The 18,989-nt window shown below is 40.5% G+C and overlaps 1 protein-coding gene across 1 annotated transcript in view; it reads right to left on the bottom strand.

The window, feature by feature from the left end:
• Window positions 1–2,651: 2,651 nt before the first annotated feature.
• tenm4 (teneurin transmembrane protein 4) overlaps window positions 2,652–18,989 on the bottom strand; it is a 167,993-nt gene continuing 151,655 nt past the window's right edge. Inside the window, exons 28-30 of the mRNA XM_068317843.1 lie at window positions 16,839–18,453; window positions 14,570–14,712; window positions 2,652–5,608 (exon numbers count right to left, since the gene is read on the bottom strand). Of these exons, the coding sequence (XP_068173944.1) occupies window positions 4,850–5,608; window positions 14,570–14,712; window positions 16,839–18,453 (2,517 nt within the window). The 3' untranslated portion in view covers window positions 2,652–4,849. The remainder of the gene's footprint in view (window positions 5,609–14,569; window positions 14,713–16,838; window positions 18,454–18,989) is intronic.

Consider the following 18,989-nt stretch of genomic DNA (forward strand, 5'->3'; position numbering starts at 1 on the left):
CACATAGACACACTAACTCTAAAAAAGCAGCAGACAAAAAAATTAATGTCTAACTGACAGGGTTAATTTCTTATATTGTCAGTTTGAACGTAGTCCACAGAGATAGCAGTGTGAATTGAAACTGAGCTGTCACATATCAACGTTTCGCACATTTACATAAAGAATGACAAAATACTGAGAAACACAATTGACTTTGGTGTATTTATCACCAATAGTGTTTTTTGTGTGTGTTTGTGATAACGCTTCTTGAGGACATGCAAATTTCTTCATATGTTTGTAATACCTGTCAAAAATAATTGAAAAGCTAAAAAAATGAAACAAATTAAAATTGTGACCCCCGTTTAGTTCAGCAGTCTGCACTTTCAGTAAGTTTTGCTTCTAACAGAAAACTACAGACTGTGAATTTGTGATGCCAGTTTTGAGATAGCTCTACTTCACAGATTATTGATTATCTCTGTGAAAATTGTCTCAAGACTTACAGTCATGTAATCAGTCACTCTCAAGCTAGACAAAATGCAAAAAGTAGAAACTGCAAGATCACATTTATCTACAATGGAGTCCAGGTTTTCTCACACAGTCTTTACATCTCATATTTGGAAAAAGAATGCCTCTCATATTACAAGCAAGCAGAGTTTTAATGCTTAAAGTGCGAAAACTGCAAATGTTCCATTAAAAAATGCAGGTCCATTGTATAAGAGGCAACACTGTCCTTTGTATGACCCACAGAAATATGACACACAAAACATTGCCTCAGTTTCATTTCCAATAGCTGTACTGAGTGCCTCTGTTGCTGCTGTGTTTTGTCATCAAGGTAGATGTTGAAATGAAACCTAAACCTCACTCAGCCTCACTTCTCTACGGCCAGTTGGTTTATCATTCCTTGCCCCATTAACTTTTATGATTGGTCCAGCATTTGCATAAATAGTACAGAAAGGAAAGTCGACCGGAATGATTAATGACAAAATCTGAGGCGGTCCTGTCCGTTCAGGCATATGGTGTTATCAGGCTACACAGCAGATGCGGACCATCATACCACAAAGTTATTTTATGGCTGTTGGGAAAACTTGAACAAGGGCAGTCAGACTTGAATAAAATTTAAATAATGTGACGCAAAGTGGTGTTGTTTTTTGTCAGCTCCATCACTGATTGTCAAGAAAATAAATGCAGTTGAATGTTATATAATTCTAATACAGATAAGGTCTCACTGACAAAACAGACAGGTAATAAGTGTTTCATTTTTGTACAGTTCCCAAAGAGACATACAGGATGGCAGGAAATACTCCGCACTCAACATCGGTGTATGCAGAAAAACACACACACATGAAAAACACATACACATTTGAAGCCCAAAGCACCTTAAGTGCATGTTTTTGGAAGTGGGAGGAAGCCGGAGTACCTGAAGAGAACCCACGCAGACACGTGGGGGATTCAATGTCTAAGTTGTTGCTCTCTCTATCTGTTATCAGTATAAAGCACAATTAGAACATTGTAACTGTCCAGCAGCACAAATGACAGCAAAATTTTTATCAATGCTTTTTGGTAGTCCAATGGTTAACAAATATTAATGCTATTGTAGTTCCAAAAAAGATCAAATGTTACATAAGAGTGCTTTTAATCATATTATATAGATATCAGCTACATATTTATCCTCTGATGAGGTGGGATCCGGTTCCACCACCATTTTTTTTCACTGCCACAGGAGTTGAGATTATGGAGTTATGATTTGAACCAAAGGACTGTTATCTTCCAGGCTAAATAACATTTTTGCTTCTGTGCACCAGAATTCATTCTGCTCCAGTGCTCTGCTAGCAGGACTTTATGTTCCCTGTGAGGAAAAAAACGTTAAAAAAAAAGACCCCCAAACAAATAAATAAAAACAAATAAAATAATTTTCTTTACTGGACTGGTGTGGGACTGGAGGTACAAGATATATGAAAGCTGTTAAAAAAAAACCTTAAATTTATTTTACAACGATCTTGTTTAGTCAAACAAGCGAAAACAAAGGTTTTGTTTTATATACGACTTCCCAGCTCTCATTGGTTTATTACTCTCACATAAATGAACAGAGAAGAACAGAACAGTGAGCTGTGGTCATGGTGCTTTCTTCTGGACATGTACAGCTCTACCTGTAATGAGAGTAAATGTTCCAGGCTCTCTTGCCATCACCACATATTGGCATCTAACACTTCACCTACTAACAAGATTAGCCCCTGAGCTCTACTCATTGTAACGATGTTATCAAGCTTAAAAACAGTCTCCTGGCGGATTTGTAACATTGAAGAACTGGTCCTCAACTTTGACAGGTTAATTAATAGCCAGGTTCAGTACAGCATTCCTTGCAGCTTGCTACTATAAAATACATTTAATGTAAACATGAATCTAAACACGGTGATAGTCCAGCCACATTTTCATTAAGTGTGATTTCAATAGTTAGAATTTAAACATGTGGCAGTTTGTATTTAACTAAATAATGACACAATATGGTGCAATATTTCATTACCATATTCATTTCAAGCTTGTGTTAGATTTACAAATGTTTTGTGAATGGCTTGCAGAGAAAAAATTAATTTATATGTTAGATAAACACTAAAAAGTAAAACGCTAAAATATAAGTGTTGTAGTAAAGTTGATGTAAAATAATGTTTTTACAATATGAAAATAGCTATCTGCATCACAGAATATGATACAATACATACAAAAAAACACATGAAATAAACACAAAATATTCCCTTTATTTTTTTCCTACCTACACAGATGTAGCTCTAAGAGGTATCTACATTTGCATTTTATTTACAGCTTACTTTGATGTCTCCATATTAACATGGCCAAAGAGAAGCGCAAGGAACACAGTGTTGAGAACAAACCAAAATTCAAAATGGATCTGTCACTTTAGAAAAAAGATACACGCTAATGACAAAACATTTCAGAGTGCAATATTCCACAATGCAAATATCCTTCATTCATATAATGTTGAACACGTATATTTTTTGGGAAAAAACCATCACTGAACCAACCAATAAAACAAACAAAAATTTGCCGTTTGCATGTTTGTACAGATCGAGACACTCAGTCATGCTGCCACCACCCCTACATATGCAAACAAGTTCATATTTTGGTGGGGAAATGGCAAGAAAGTCAGTGTGCTGTGGCTTCGCATAGTTCAAAAAGTACTAGAAGTCATACCAATATCACATTTTCCAAAATAGTCTTGACGCCTCTCGAGCTTTCATATGACATTTTCAAATAGTTGAATTGTCCTTTGTATTCTCCACTAAGGAGAGTGGAGACATATGGGAGCTAGAATGTGTCCACATCAAATATTTCCAAGGTTGATGTGGATAGGTGACTTTTTGTCTATGAACAAGAACTAACACAACTACTGTTCCAATGCATTTTATCCAGCCAAGGGGTGGAGTGAAGCCCTATTCTGGAGAATGTAAGCACTTTCGATGCCTACCTGTGGACAGCCCTTCAGGGCAAAGGCATTCTGTATCTTTTACTTCACACACATAATCTGAGGCCTATCTATCTCAGCAACCAGCATATTGAAGTATTATGTACCACTGATTGGTATATTTAGTGTAGACTTTCAAAAGACCTTTTCACCCAAAGCTTTATTTGATTGGACATTATGGTGAGAAATACTGCCTTAAGCTCATTGATAAACAAACACTGTCTTTCATATGCAATTGAGATCAGTAAAACATAGTTTGCCTTATGAAAAATACAGTAACTAAACCACCTTTCATAGTTTGTGTTGAAACACCCTTAAGTATTGTTCAAGTACAACAATTAACAATAAAAGGGACAATAGTTCACATTTTTTTAAAAATTCACATTTGTTATACTGTTAATTCATGTAGCTATTTATAAAACATAATAAAGGGAAATTAAAAACCATTCCTTTAAAATACCATTTGTTGTTTAATACAGACATTAATGCCACAGTATTTTCTTACAGGGTTGGCTCTTCACTATGTTCTTAATGGAGTTGTGTCACCACAGTCAGATATAAAATTTCATCTGTTTTCATTTTCTTCCTCACAAAAAAAGAATCCACTTAAAAATTAAAATACATGAAAATAAAAAATGACCTCATATCCCTTCGTTGGCTTTACCATATATTTTAAGATTTAAGACTAAGCAGTTTTCTTGATAATCTAGTTCACAAGAAGGTCATCAACATGCACAATCTGAGTGCAATGAAGCCTTCCAAGCTTAGACCACAATTGAGTATCCATCCTTGTAACACAAATTACAAGATATCTCACAAATGAAGGTGCTTTGACAAGTTCAACTCGGGTTTTGATGAAGAGCTCTACTGCCAACAGAAATCTCTCACATCATTAATGGACAACCGAGGCTATGAGGATTTCAAGTATAAAACGAAGTGATTATAAGAGAAGGAATCTCCTTGGCTGAGTTGCAGAAAAGGCAGAATGGAGCAAGCTTGTGAATAACAATCTGAAAGTCTGGCAGCAGAGAGAGCCAGTGACCATAATGCATTACCAATACTCCTCTTGGATTCCTATGAAAAGAATCATCAAAAGGAACAAGGAAATGGAGTCACAAAAGTAAGTCACATACATTGCGAATATTCATCCTGTAGCAGTCGCACTTGGAGGGCAAAGACTGTAAAAGAATCTTTAAAAGGAGAAGGGCACTCTTCTATCAATACAGTGCAACTGATTGCAACAATGTTTTTTTTCTTCTCTTTTTTCACAGTATATTATAAACCAAGTTGAGCACAGCCAAAGAAAAAAGAAAAGTGGTCATGTACACAACAGTCTTTGGCAAGAAGTCCCATGTTGTATGTCTGAGTCTGTCACTCCAGAGCCACGTGTTCATGTCACCTTCGGCCCATTTCGCTCTGTCTCATGAAATGAATGTTGTTGACACTGTCTGCCAGCTCAGGGTACTGGTCAACTGAAACCACGTAGTATCCGTCATAGCCCTGCACCTTCCCCGTGCCCAGGAGCTGTTGCTTCTCTCCTTCAGTCCAGGTCCGCAAGCCCTCCTCTCCGTCCCTCAGTCTCTGGCGCTCCCGAGCCCATGCCTGGGCGACTGCTCTCTGGCGTGCCAGCTCCAACACACGAGCTTTCTCCTCATCCACACTGCTGCCATAACGTGCATTCAGACACAGCGCACCATACTGCAGCTGGATGTCAGTGATGCGCCTAGTCCTGCCATTGAGAACAGTGTTGACTTGGGACACTGTGACATTGACGCCAGTCTCGAGGGTCCGCCGGCCCACCGTCATGCCAATGAGGGACAGGTCTCCCTCTACTGAGCCCAGTTTTACAAAGTAGTGCGTGTCCACTCCAATGATTGTGAAGTGGAGGTCTTCAAGGTAGAATGCACTGTTCAGAACAGCAGCCATGCGTCGTCCATCCTCGTTGGCTAAGCTGATGATGTCAGTGGTGATGCGACCATCCCGGATGGCAAATTTCACTCCCCTGCCAAATATGGAGCCCATAGAAGCAAAGAACTTGTCATCTTCTGTTTGAGGACATCCAGCACTTTTGGCTCTGTAGATTTGGCCAAAACGCTCCAGCTTCACAAAGGCTTTCAGCTGCCTCTGGACTTCACACTGAACACCCAGCAAAGACTGCAATGGAAAGACAATGTTTAGTCACACAGCCCTTGTAGCAGCCATCTAGACACTGAATTTTTGTCTGTTTTTCCTCTGAACAAGAAGTGTATATCAATAATATCCCTTAATTGACTTTCTTGCACATACAGTATATATGCATACAATGGTTTGATAAATGTGTTCACCTCTGCATTTTGTCATGTTTTAAATGTACAGTAGATTAATTCTGCCTTTGTGTTAAAGAAAGACACTAATATATTAAGGTGACAAGAAATCTAGACTAAACAAATAAAGAAGAAAAACCAACAACAACCTTTGGCTACAGGCTAGGGATTGGGTGGGACTTAGGAACATGGAGCAGGCAACAGTGACAAGCTGATTTGCCAGCTCTCTCATTTGACACAGCATCAGATTCTGTACAAAGAGGGAGGGTATGATGGGAGGGGTCAGCTGTGTTGTTGGTCCCCTCAGGAGTTATGGCCTAAGGGGACACTTCACACCATGCCACTCCATGTTTGTTTACTCTGCCAACAGTGTGATCAGGTCAGCTGTCCCAGGAGTGGTGGGGGAAAGGGGCAATGTCCTCCGCTTCACTAACACAAACTCTCGGGACAAACCCAGAGAGGCATCGTTCACATAGCATGGAATTCAATCAGCCTCCAGCACAACTCAGACTGAGAGATCAAGCCCTGTGCAGCACAAACCTCATTTGTCTGCCCTCTCACAGCATTTTTCAATCTGTGTGCAGATTCAGCAGCATGGCCAAATAGTGGCTTAAATGAAAAGGGAGAGAAGGGGAGAGAAGGGGAAGCATAATTTTCTATTTTAAAGCAAACCTGTGAAAAACATTTTAATCAGGCATATTTGGTCATATGTAGTGATGATCAACCTGGTGTTCACAAGTAAATTATTGTCTCCTCTTGTATACAAGTTAAAGACAAATTATTTCAATGTTCAATGTTCAATGTTATTGCATCATTTCTATTATTTAATCTAGGTATGCTTTGAAGAATTGCTTATAAACCTAAAATCTTGGAGTGCAGTGGTAGGGTTACTCTTAAAAAAATGATGGGTAAGAACAAAATCTAATCTTGCCAATTGTGTGATTCTAAACCAGTTATACATTCATTCATTTTCTGAACCGCTTTATCCACCCTACTTGGTCACGGGGAGCCGGAGCCTATCCCAACTGTCTTAGGACGTGAGGCGGGTAAAACTCTGGGTGTGACGCCAGTGTGCCGTGGAGTCACACAAAGACAGACAACCATGCACGCTCACACTCACACACTATGGGGAATTTGGAACGGCCAATTAACCTGAAATGCGTGTTTTTGGAGGTGGGAGGAAGCTGAAGAACCCGGAGAGAAACCACCCAGACATGGGGAGAACATTCAGACTCCGCACAGCAAGTTACCTTGCAAGTTACCTTGCTGTGCGGTGACAGCGCTACCCACTGCGCCACCGTGTCGCCCCCAAACCAGTTAAAAAATTGATGTTTTAGAGAAGAAAAAAACAGTTGTACTAAAACTGCCACTTTATCAATGATTTTCTGGCATTTGAAATAAGGAGTTCCAAAGTGACGACCGATTTAGTCAGAATTGCAACTGCATGTCTGCTGATTTATTCTTTTTAATCTACAGCACTATTCCAAGACATATAATCTTAGAGCTTTGAAATGGAAATGACTGGGTGTCTTTGGATTCAACTCAATATTTCTCCTGCTGCAACTCCTTTGTAGATAGGCACCTTGGCTGAGCTCAGAAAATTTGAGTGGAGTGTCAGGCACAAGCAGCACACACAAGTCAAACCCAGGGGGCTTTGACAGTAACCTCTCCAAAGTGGTATACGCCAGGGGTCCCCAATCACCGGGCCGCGGACCGGTACTGGTACGTGAGTCATTTGGTACCGGGCCACACAGAAAAAAAAAAAAATTACATTACTTCCGTTTTATGCATTTCAGACTCTGAAAGATATTTTATTTTGAAAAATTACCCGATTCTCTATCACATCCGTCTATGTTAGTGGTCCCCAACAACCGGGTCGCGACCTGGGACATTAGGTACCAGGCGGCGCAGAAAGTTTGACTTTCTTTTTTTTATTGATTACCAGTCTAAAGACGTTATATTTTAAATAGTGACTTCTGTGCGGAATGACGCACAGACGTATGCGTGTGTCTGTCCCGCTTGACAAGTCTCGGTCACGTGACAGGTTACCAGCCATTACCCATAAAATTAAGCACCCACAATTGCGCCAGTGTTCTGGATTAAAATGGAGGTAAATTATCCTGAGATCGCCCACAAAGTATCACAAACCCTGGTTCTATTTCCATCCTCCTATCTTTGTGAAGAAGGATTTTCTGCAGTGACCGCGAAGAAACCAATCTGCGGAGTAGACCCGACGTCCGGAACACACTTCAGGTGTCATTGTCTCCCGTTACCCCTAGATAAGCGGTCCCCAACCACTAATTTTCAAAATTATAATTATTATTATTTTATTGACTTGTTCACCCTTTTATTGGAAATGATCAGTATTTCTCCTACGTTGAATGTACTGTTTGTAAGTCACTATATTTCAAAATAACACTTAATTGGTGCCGTCACGAGTATTTCATTTGCAGAGATGTTGATTATCACTTTATGAAACAAAGGTTGTTTATAATGAAAAATGGTTCATGTCTGCATGTTACATAAAACCAGTGCGGATTATTTATTATTAGACTACAGTTGTCCTGGCGTCATCAATGATTATCGAGCAAATGAAGGCCAGACTGTGAAAATATTGCCTTAGATGAAACCGGTCCGTGGCGCACAAAAACTTGGGGACCGCTGGTTTACGCTAAATGAGAACATAACTGGGATTGCAGTTATTATAGTTTATTATGTTCTTTGACCTATGCAAGCACGTCAAGGTAAAATTTTGGATTCAGAGGTGTCGCGGGATGTTGCAGTCTGTGACTGCCTTATTATTATTCCTATTATTATTATTGGTACAATGTTCATTCATTCATTTTCTACCGCTTTGTCCGCCGTAGCGGGTCACGGGGAGCTGGAACCTGTCCCAGCTGGCATAGGACGTGAGGCAGGGGACACTCCGGGCATGACGCCAGTGCGCTACACACAAAGACGGACAACCACGCACAAACAGACTCACCCCTATGGACAATTTGGGACCGGCCAATTAACCTGAAGCCGGAAGCCGGAGAACCCAGAGACAACCCATGTAGACACAAAGAGAACATGCAAACTCCGCACAGGGCGGCACGGTGGCGCACTGGGTAGCGCTTTCGCTGCACAACACAGCGGGTCCGGGTTTGAGTCCTGCTCTGTGCCGAGTTTGGTGCAATGTATATATAGAAATACTGTGAACAGGAAGTGCTTTTGAATGAGCATATTTCTTACTTACATGTCAGCCTCTCCTATCACTGTACGAATATATGTGTGAATGGATGAATGTAGCACCTTTGGAAAGGTGCACTGAAGAATGAAAAGATTGGAGAAGTGCAAAGATCCATTTGCATTTATATGAAGAATTGGAGGTGTGTTTTTGCATATTAAATCGAGTGATGTGGCAACATACTGCAGTGCAGATGTGTGGGCACCATTATTTGAACATCAGAATGTAGCCTATCCATTGTAAAGCTATCTGAAAATATTTCATTTATGATTCTGATAGCTTTATTGTTCCTTCCCTGACATCTAGGGTTGGGCAAGTAACTGAAAATGTAAAAAAAAATAAAAAAATGCAGAGGCTTACACTGTATTTATGTTGTTCATGCCATTTAAATCCAATAATACTATCATGCAGTCCTTCACTTGAGAATTTTCCTTAAAAAAGAAGTGCAGATGATGTGTTATGTGCAATATAAAAACCTTTTTTTTTTTAGAAATTGATTTTTTTCTATCCTCTGTTCAATGGCTTCTGCAGAAACAAAACTTTATCGTTGGACACTTCACTGTTTCACTAGGAAGTGGAGGAACAGTTCATTTAAAGAGACCAATAAGGGAATTCTTTGTTCATGTGTAATTAATATTACCAGGTGTGAATATGTGATACTCATATAATATTCAGTCTACTATATGAAAACACAATACATAGACATAAAACACAGGATCATGACATGCACTTGGTTGCAGATGTTAATTCAGTGCTTATAGACAATGTTTGGTACTATCGATTCAACAGTGACCATACATCTTGCACTAAACCATATGATATGTTGCTAATTCAGATATGCTTTTTTTTGAGCCCGCAAAACCTAGGTGAGATAGTGTGTCCATTTGTGGGTAGAAGAGTATGAGTATGAATGATGTGACGAAATATATCTAAGATCACATTTCAGCATTAATCATCCCACTACAGGGTTTGATAAACAACAGTACTTTTCTGAGATAGTAATCTCTGAAAAGTGTCTGTGAGACATACTTAGGAGAAGAGGCTGGCAGTGCCTGAAAAGCGATGCAATGACATGAGTGGAGTTGGTGTCATGCGTACCATGATGGCTGGAGATGGAGAAGCTAGTGCCACATCTCCCCAAAAATGAAATTTCTCTTCTGTTTAAGGGTGCCAGAAATGCTTGAGCATCATAAGCACGTCCTTGGAGCTTGAATTCAGTGCAGATGATAATTTTGTCATTCCACTAAGATCCAGCCTTAAGCTGGATGAAGTAAACATTCAGGCTTTCCTGCCAATAAGCTTGTCCTTAGTGTACAGACTCAAAAATTACACAATACAAACAATTACTTATTATGCAGGTTCCATTTGTTCATTCATTCATTCATCGTCAAATATTCGATTCATCTGCTGTCGCGGGTCTCGGGATGCTGGAGCCTATCCTAGCTGACTGGGGGTATGGGGCAGGGTACACTCGGGTGCATAATCCAGTGACACCAGTGCACCGCAGAGACACACGTAAATATACAACCACGCACACACTCACATGTGCGGGCAATTTGGTATCAGCAATTCAGCCAAGCTGAATGTTTTTGGAGGTGGGAGGAAGTCGGACAAACCAGAGAGAACCCACGCAGACACGGAGAGAACAAGATTCCATTTGTTGTACTTCCCTTTTTTCCCCCGTTATGCCTGAAGCAAAAGGGGAAAATATTTTCTGCATTTTTGATCAAATGTATGCATTGTTCCACGGTGTAAAGAGACAAAAAACAATGCAATATATAGGATACAGCTTGTGCTGCTTTGCTGTAATTACACAGCCTTGGACACATCAGCAAACATCCCCTAATAATGTATTCCCTAAGTAAAAATTTATGTTGGTCCTAGGGAAAAGGAAAAGTATTTATGTAAGATATTTCTAAGAATTTTATGTCCTCCTGGTGATGTTAGATGTACAACACCTTTCCAAGGCTGATCAATGGAGCTTAAAAGGCAGACACATTTTACATAGAACTTGGACTTAAGGCTCAACATATTGCGCTAACCTGTTAATCTTTTATTGTAGTACAACCCTTTTGTTGGACAAGAGGCTACAAATTTAGATAACCCTGTATTGTATCATCTCAGTAGCTCTTAAACTTACAAATACAAATTGTATGACAACAGATATCCACTGTATTATGCGAGCAGCCAAAGTATCGCTCAATATAAAGCTGGCCTCCTGATGGGTGGCGGCCTAGCTGTAACCAAAACTCAGGACAACAGTGGCCTCTTTAATAATTCAGGGTGAGCTGGAGGCATCTTAAAGGGACTGATAAATGTGGGAATCAAAGCATGTCTACTACTTCTCAGACCTTAGCTAACGGTGTAAGATTGAGATGAAATCAATGGCCAGTGGTGGAGGGAAAGTGATTCTCCCTAATGGCAGGACAATTACAAGAGCTGTTTAGCCTGACCCTGCTCCCCAAGATGAAGACTAAGGGCAAAGACCTGGCCTATTATTTTTTTCCATGATAGCGGGTAGCTCTTCTGGGAGTCTGGCTACACAGATAATGACTTATTTGATAATGATGCTAGAGACGAAGAATTCAGAGTAAAACAAGGCAGTCACAGAGTGCCATATCCTGAGTGTAAAGGAAGTTGAAATTTGACCTTGACCTAGTTTTGTCAAGGTGAATGTCATCATCTCATTTTCATCCCCGAGTAATGTGCTTTTTGTTTCATCTTTCTATCTGCAATCTTCTTCTTGTCCTTTTGGCTTTTCCCTTCAGGGGTCGCGACAGCGAATCAGTTGCCTCCATCTAACCCCGTCTTCTGCATCCTCTTCTCTCACACCAACTACCTTCATGTCCTCTTTCATTACATCCATAAACCTCCTCTTTGGTCTTCCTCTAGGACTCCTGCCTGGCTCAGCATCCTTCTACCAATATATTCACTATCTCTCCTCTGGACATGTCCAAACCATCTCAGTCTGGCCTCTCTGACTTTATCTCTAAAACCTCTAACATGTGCTGTCCCCCAGATGTACTCATTCCTGATCCTATCCTTCCTGGTCACTCCCAAAGAGTGACCAGGAAGTGACCAGGAAGGTAAAAATACAGTATCGGCTGATACTCGCAGCTCCCACAGGTTCCTGAACGCACCATTCTCATAGCTGCTCTGCCATTGGCTATTACCTAGTATCTTCCTGGCATCCCATTGGCTAAGAGGGACCATCTTCAGTATCTTCATCAGCATCTTCATCTCTGCTACTTCCATCTCTGCCTCCTGTCTTTTCCTCAGTGACACTGTCTCTAGACCAAACAACATCGCTGGTCTCACCACAGTTTTGTAGACCTTTCCTTTCATTTTAGCTGAAACTCTTCTATCACACATCACACCTGACACTTTTCTCCACCCATTCCATCCTGCCTGTACACGCTTCTTCACCTCTTTTCCAGACTCTCCATTGCTCTGGACTGTTGACCCTAAGTACTTAAAATCCTCCACCTTCTTGATCTCTTCTCCCTGTAACCTCACTCTTCCACTTGGGTCCCTCTCATTCACATACATGTACTCTGTCTTACTGCGGCTAACCTTCATTCCTCTCCTTTCCAGGACAAACCTCCACCTCTAGCTTCTCCTCCACCTGTTCCCTGCTCTCACTGCAGATCACAATGTCATCTGCAAACATCATAGTCCATGGAGATTCCTGTCTAACCTCGTCTGTCAGCCTGTCCATCACCATAGCAAACAAGAAGGGGCTCAGAGCTGATCCCCGATGCAGTCCCACCTCCACCTTGAACTCCTCTGTCACACCTACAGCACACCTCACCACTGTCATACAGTCCTCATACATGTCCTGCACCGCTCTAACATACTTCTCTGCCACTCCAAACTTCCTCATACAATAGCACAGTTCCTCTCTGAGCACCCTGTCATAAGCTTTCTCCAGATCTACAAAAACACAATGCAGCTCCGTTTGGCCTTCTCTGTACTTCTCTATCAACATCCTCAAAGCAAATACTGTATCTGTAGTACTCTTTTTTGGCATGAAACCATACTGCTGCTCACAAATGCTCACTTCTGCCCTTAGTCTAGCTTCCACTACTCTCTCCCATAACTTCATTGTATGGCTCATCAGCTTTATTCCTCTGTAGTTGCCACAACTCTGCACATCTCCCTTGTTCTTAAAAATGGGCACCACTTCTCCTTCTCCATTTCTCAGGCATCTTCTCACTATCTAAGATCCTGTTGAAACTCTACTCCCACCTCTCCTAGACACTGCCATACTTCCATTTTCTCAGCAGGAAAATATTACCTCTAGTTACGAAAGAAATTTCGACTTACGTAAGGTAAAAATACAGTATCAGCTGATACTTGCAGCTCCCACAGGTTCCTGAACGCACCATTCTCATAGCTGCGCTGCCATTGGCTATTACATAGTATCTTCCTGGCATCCCATTGGCTAAGAGGGACCTCTGTGTGGAGCTAGATCGGTGTTTATGCAGTGTCCTCGTCATTCAGCTCTCGACCCGTGAGGTGTTCTGAGAGTTTTGCGCAAATATACTGTATTAACTTTTTGAGTATTCGCTATGGACCCCAAGAAAGTGACGGAGAAAAGAGGAAAAGAAAAGACGAAGAAAAGAGTTTTTTTGTCCATACAAAGCAAGAGATCATAGAAAAGCATGAAAAAGGGATGCGTTTGGTTGATCTCGCCAAAGAATATAGCCGTAATGCATCTACAATTGGCACGTTATTAAAACAAAAGGAAGTTTAAGGAGTTTAAGGCATTGCGTGGGTGGTTGGAGAAGTTCAAAAGGAGGACTGGAATTTAATCTCTTGTTCGGCATGGTGAGATAGAAGCGCATGAACCAAAGAGGGTAAAAAACAATGAAGACAGCAGTTAAAAGGTAAATGACCATCATTATTATTCTTTATTCTTTGTTTTTTACGTAATGCACAACTCTCATTTATTGTTTAATAATCTAATTGGAACATGTATCTGTTACATGTTTTCACTCCTCTTTCAGGATAACTCCTACTCCTTTTCTTTCCCTATCTACAACATGATGGAACAACTTGAACCCTGCTCCTAAACTTCTAGCCTTGCTACCTTTCCACCTGGTCTCCTGGACACACAGTATGTCTACCTTCCTTCTCTGCATCATGTCAACCACCTCTCTACCTTTTCCTGTCATAGTTCCAACATTCAACGTCCCTACTCTCAGTCCTATACTCTTGGCGTTCCTCTTCTCTCTCTTCATACGAACACTTTCCTCCCCTCCTTCTTTGACTAACAGTAGTCCAATTTCCACCGGTACCCTGTAGGTCAACAGCACCGATGGCGGTCGTTGTTAACCCGGGCCTCGACCGATCCGGTATGGAAGTCATAGGTTTGATTCGCATGTTTGATTTGGCAAAAAATTTACTTTCTTTCTATCTGCAATGGTTGTCAAGATATTTGGTGGACATACGAATGGACGAACACATGGACGAACAAACGAACACACGTATGCTGACAATTACAATACATCATCGCTTTGAAGCGGGATGTAATAAAGTGAAAAATGGTAAGGTAAGAAGTAGGATGGGTGATAAGTTTACCTTGGTGCTGTCCCACTCCTGTGTCTTGATCTGGGTGCTGACTAACTCGTATGATGGTTCCATGGATTCTGTATTTGGTTTGCGATACCCGGGGATGACGTTGTACAGTTGGAAGCCAAACGTTATCAACCAGCTGTTAACATCTGCAGAGGAAGGATCAAGTCATTAAAAAAGAGAAACAAAAAAAGCCCACAACAACATGCTTTTCAAATTTAGAAGTGAAGAGGCTGCCTCCTTTCTCTATGAATTTGACCTTTCTATTTAATTTTCACTCTTCCACTGATGACACTGGATCCCATAAAACCTAACTGACATTTGAGAGTATCGTCAGATTTTGACAATTAAAAACTTCAATTTCATCTTTGATGTTTCTAATGCAATACTTATAAGATGCTGCAAAACCTTTGCATGGATTCAAACTCATTTAATCAAGGTAATGCAATTTATCTAATAACAGTCACCAGCTATGTGCTTAAAGGGTTTGCTTTTGGCCTCAATAATAAGGGGTCAATAATTGTGATCATCCAGAGAAAGCTACAGACATGCTCGTAGGCAATGGCTGTTTGTGTTGTTAGCTCCATTTTTTTCCAATGTGTTTGGTATGGAAAGTAGAATCACTTCTATGACACATGGGTAGAATATTTGGTCACATCATATTTGGTTTTTAAATAAGAATTAGCTTGATGACAATGGATGGGCCATGATTATTTAGTGAAAGAAATGGAAATGTCACTGCCATCAATCACAACTGAGGTAGGCCTACTGTAGTATATCTTGCAATCTGTGTGCCATTCAAATGTCAGTCAGTCCTATATAGTGGACAGTAAGGCTGAATGCCTTTCTGTTTGGCAAGCCAATACATTTCTTTGTTGAACAAAAAAGAATAACAGCCTAGAACCCAATGGGGTCATTAGGGTCAACATAAATAAAATTGAACAAAGGGCGTTACGATATTACAGTGCGCCCTTGGGCATTCGTGCATCAACCCTCGTGACTTCACCTCATCGCGGATTTTTGGTTGGCAATCACGTGATACCGTACTTGCATTCTATTGCATGATTACATCCGGAAGTGCGCTATGTTCCTTGAGTCTTTGACTCAAGGAACATACGTGAGACACAAAAGTGATTTAAACATTCTATCAGAGTGTGGGAAAAGGTAATACAGATAGAAGGTGGTTTAATGTCAATATGGGGAGGATTCATAAACGTTTAAATTACTGTAAATAATAAGATAGTTTGTCGTTCTATTGCGGAATTCGTTAATCGCGTGTGGTTCTTTCGATGCATTACCCACGAGGAATGAGCTAGGGCACACTGTATTTCCGGGACAAATACTATTAAGCAAGTACAAGGCAAATATACTAGAAAATGAATCAACCCATTTGTGAATGAGCTCTGGTTGAATTCAGATACAGAGCATTCATCGAATCTACTTATCAATGTTTTTTTTTCCTTCTAGCCAAAGAAGGTTGACTCATCTGGTGCTGACTAAGGTTTCTATGGAACTATTGTGTTTTCCTTCTCCACTGGGGTGCTTTCACTGCCATTTACCTCCTCCTACCACAAGGCAAAACAAAATTATGTGATATTTCTTGGAAAGGTTCAGAGTGTTAAACAACAGAGGGGGCTTTGCTGTATGACATTGGTCTCTTTGAGTACTTTCAAAACGATATCCACTGGGTACCAGAGCAGAAAAACAACCTTAGCATCCCATTGAGGAAGCTCTTAAAAGCCTCTATAGTACATTGCTTTTCAATTTAATTTTGGCAGCGTTTGCTCTTCCATTTGTAGCTTGCTTAAAATAAAAACATACCAAATTTGAAAACCTGAAATAAGCATTGTTTGCTGAAATGCAAACAGCAGTGGTTTCACAGGGTTAATGTACCACATCTTTCCCACCACTCACTAGTAATCCTAGCACAATAAAAAAAGTCAATGTATGCACCATTTATTATACAGGAGGGACTCCCTATATATCTGTAAAGTGTAAAGTTATTTACTTACTAAACAACAACAAAATAATTGTTGTAATATTTTGATTATGATTTATGTTTACTCGTCTTGCAGCTTACAGTATTCTTGATAGAAAATCTTAATTTTGTCTTTGCAACTTGCTTATTTGAAGATAATAGCATTTGTATCTAGTATTTTTGTATCTAGTGATTTTTGAAACTTTCCCCCTCTTTCTCTACGTATTAAGAATATGAGATTATCTTCTGTCTTTAAGTTTGAGCTCTGTTATATAGAAGTTTATTAAGTGAACTTACCAGTCATATAGCATTTTATCTCTTCATTGTTGCTGAGAGGATTGTTATTCTTGAACATGTACAAGTTGAATGGCACGATGCGGTTGCTGTTTAGGCGTTTCCATATCTCATGGTCGGGTGTTGTCCAGCGGCCAGCAAGGACATCGTAGTCCCGTTTGCCCATGTGGACCAGTCTACTGAGAGGCTCATACAAGCCTCCACGGTAGCCAATTATGAGTTGGAGGCTGGGGTTGGTGTCAAGGTAGACCTCTCCAAAAGCTGTATGAAGGATTTGCTTTATCATTAAGCCTGAGCCACTGAACACAGCCAGAGGAGTACCAATGTTATCACAGGCCACATAAAACTCATCCCCACTGCTTATCTCCATGGCAAACAGGTGACCCTGTAGGTCATAATATAGTGATGTGATCTCAGAGCTGGAGTGATTGTACATATGGGTGACCCGAGTGGGGCTGGATAAATCAGCATAGAAGAACTGCAGGTAGTGGCTCATGCTGTTTCTGCTGGATACCCTCCTTCCCAGGCCATCATAACGATATTTGATGCTCCAGCCATTCACTTTGTTATACACCTTAACCAGTAAGCCGGCTGAGTTGTACTCAAAGTAGTCGTTCCCCCTCTGCTTGAGAAAGCCATCCTCATCCATCTTGTACTGGACATCTCCCAAACGAGTAATGCAGTCTCTGATATCATAGCGTAGCGGGGTGAGGCGTGCACTGTTTCCTGGGCTGAGAAGGTGTAAGTTGCCATTTAGGTCATAGCTGTACCTCCACAAAGGTTTGTCATTGATGGATACCACCTGGAGTTGACCATCGGCGTCATACTCATATGTGTATCGTGTGGTGTTGGCATAAGGCCCAACCTTCAGTTCCTTGGCCACCACTCTGCCCATATTGTCATATTGCACCATCATCCAGTACATGAGTGAGCGAAAGATTTCATACTGGACCTCCTTCACCCGTCCATAGGCATCAAAGTGTTTGGTATGGGTCATCACCGCTGTAGTGATTATTTGATTAATGTCATAATAGATTACTCCAAATTTACCAAACTGCTCTGTTTTTCCAGACACATCATCATAGCGATACAAGTCAATTGGTAGTGGTGTTTCATTTATGACAGCCTGCATACTCGTCACTCGGAAACTGTTGTCGTAGACATAGTCAAACCTGGCGTTGACCATACCGTCTTCACTGAATCTGAAAATCTGCCTGTCGATCAGTGGGCCAATCTGACGGTAGCGGATGGTGCATGTGAAGCCCTCACTCTGCAAGTTGACTGTCTTCAACATGCCTGCCACCTCATCATAGGAGAAGCCGATACGTGTGGTGTCATACAGAATTTCCAGCAGCTTGGAAAGCTTTCCATATTTGTAAATGACCCTGCGGCCTGTGCCCAGATAGGTGGTCTGTAGTAACTGGCCGTCCTCACTGTAGTCTTGGAGCACTGATGCGTTTCCTTCAGGAGGCCGGTAGGTATTTCTGTAGTAGCCAATTGAGCGGGAGGTCTCCAATGTCTGCCGTGCCACATTAGGCATTGTAACAGAGGATAGTCTGTCATTTTTGTCAAATTCAAAGATATACTGCCTCTGGCTGTATAGCAGAAGTACCATGGACTGTAAATGGAACAGAAAAGCAGTATTATAGTGCATAATAGTAGTAATTTCAATACAGTGTTAGACTCAGGTATCACAAAGAAAAATTTGGTGTATATTTGATCTTTGTAGACACACAAAATAAGGTACATATTTAATATCAAACTACAGTTTAATAAAAATATATACCCTACTTTATATTCTAGTCTTGACAATTGTGTGGACATTTAAAATATAGGTATGTACATGTAAACAATATAAAATAAACAAAAATATATTAATTTGATTCTATTTCTTAGATTACATAGTGTGACTATATAGTGTGTCCAAAATGACTACATACTTCAAGCATAAGCAAAATGTCAAAGCAATAGAATATCAATAATTATTGAGATCAAATCTAAATTCCATCTTGCAAGTGTAGCTATTGATATTCCTCTGACATTTTCAAGGTATCCTGAAAAAAGTATTGTATAAACAGGCTGCTTCTTGTTTCTTATTTGTGAGCACTTTTGATCTAAATTCATGAAATCAAAAAAAAACCATTCACATTTTCT

This window comes from Antennarius striatus, chromosome 6 (genome assembly GCF_040054535.1).
Source record: "Antennarius striatus isolate MH-2024 chromosome 6, ASM4005453v1, whole genome shotgun sequence".
NCBI lineage: Eukaryota > Metazoa > Chordata > Actinopteri > Lophiiformes > Antennariidae > Antennarius > Antennarius striatus.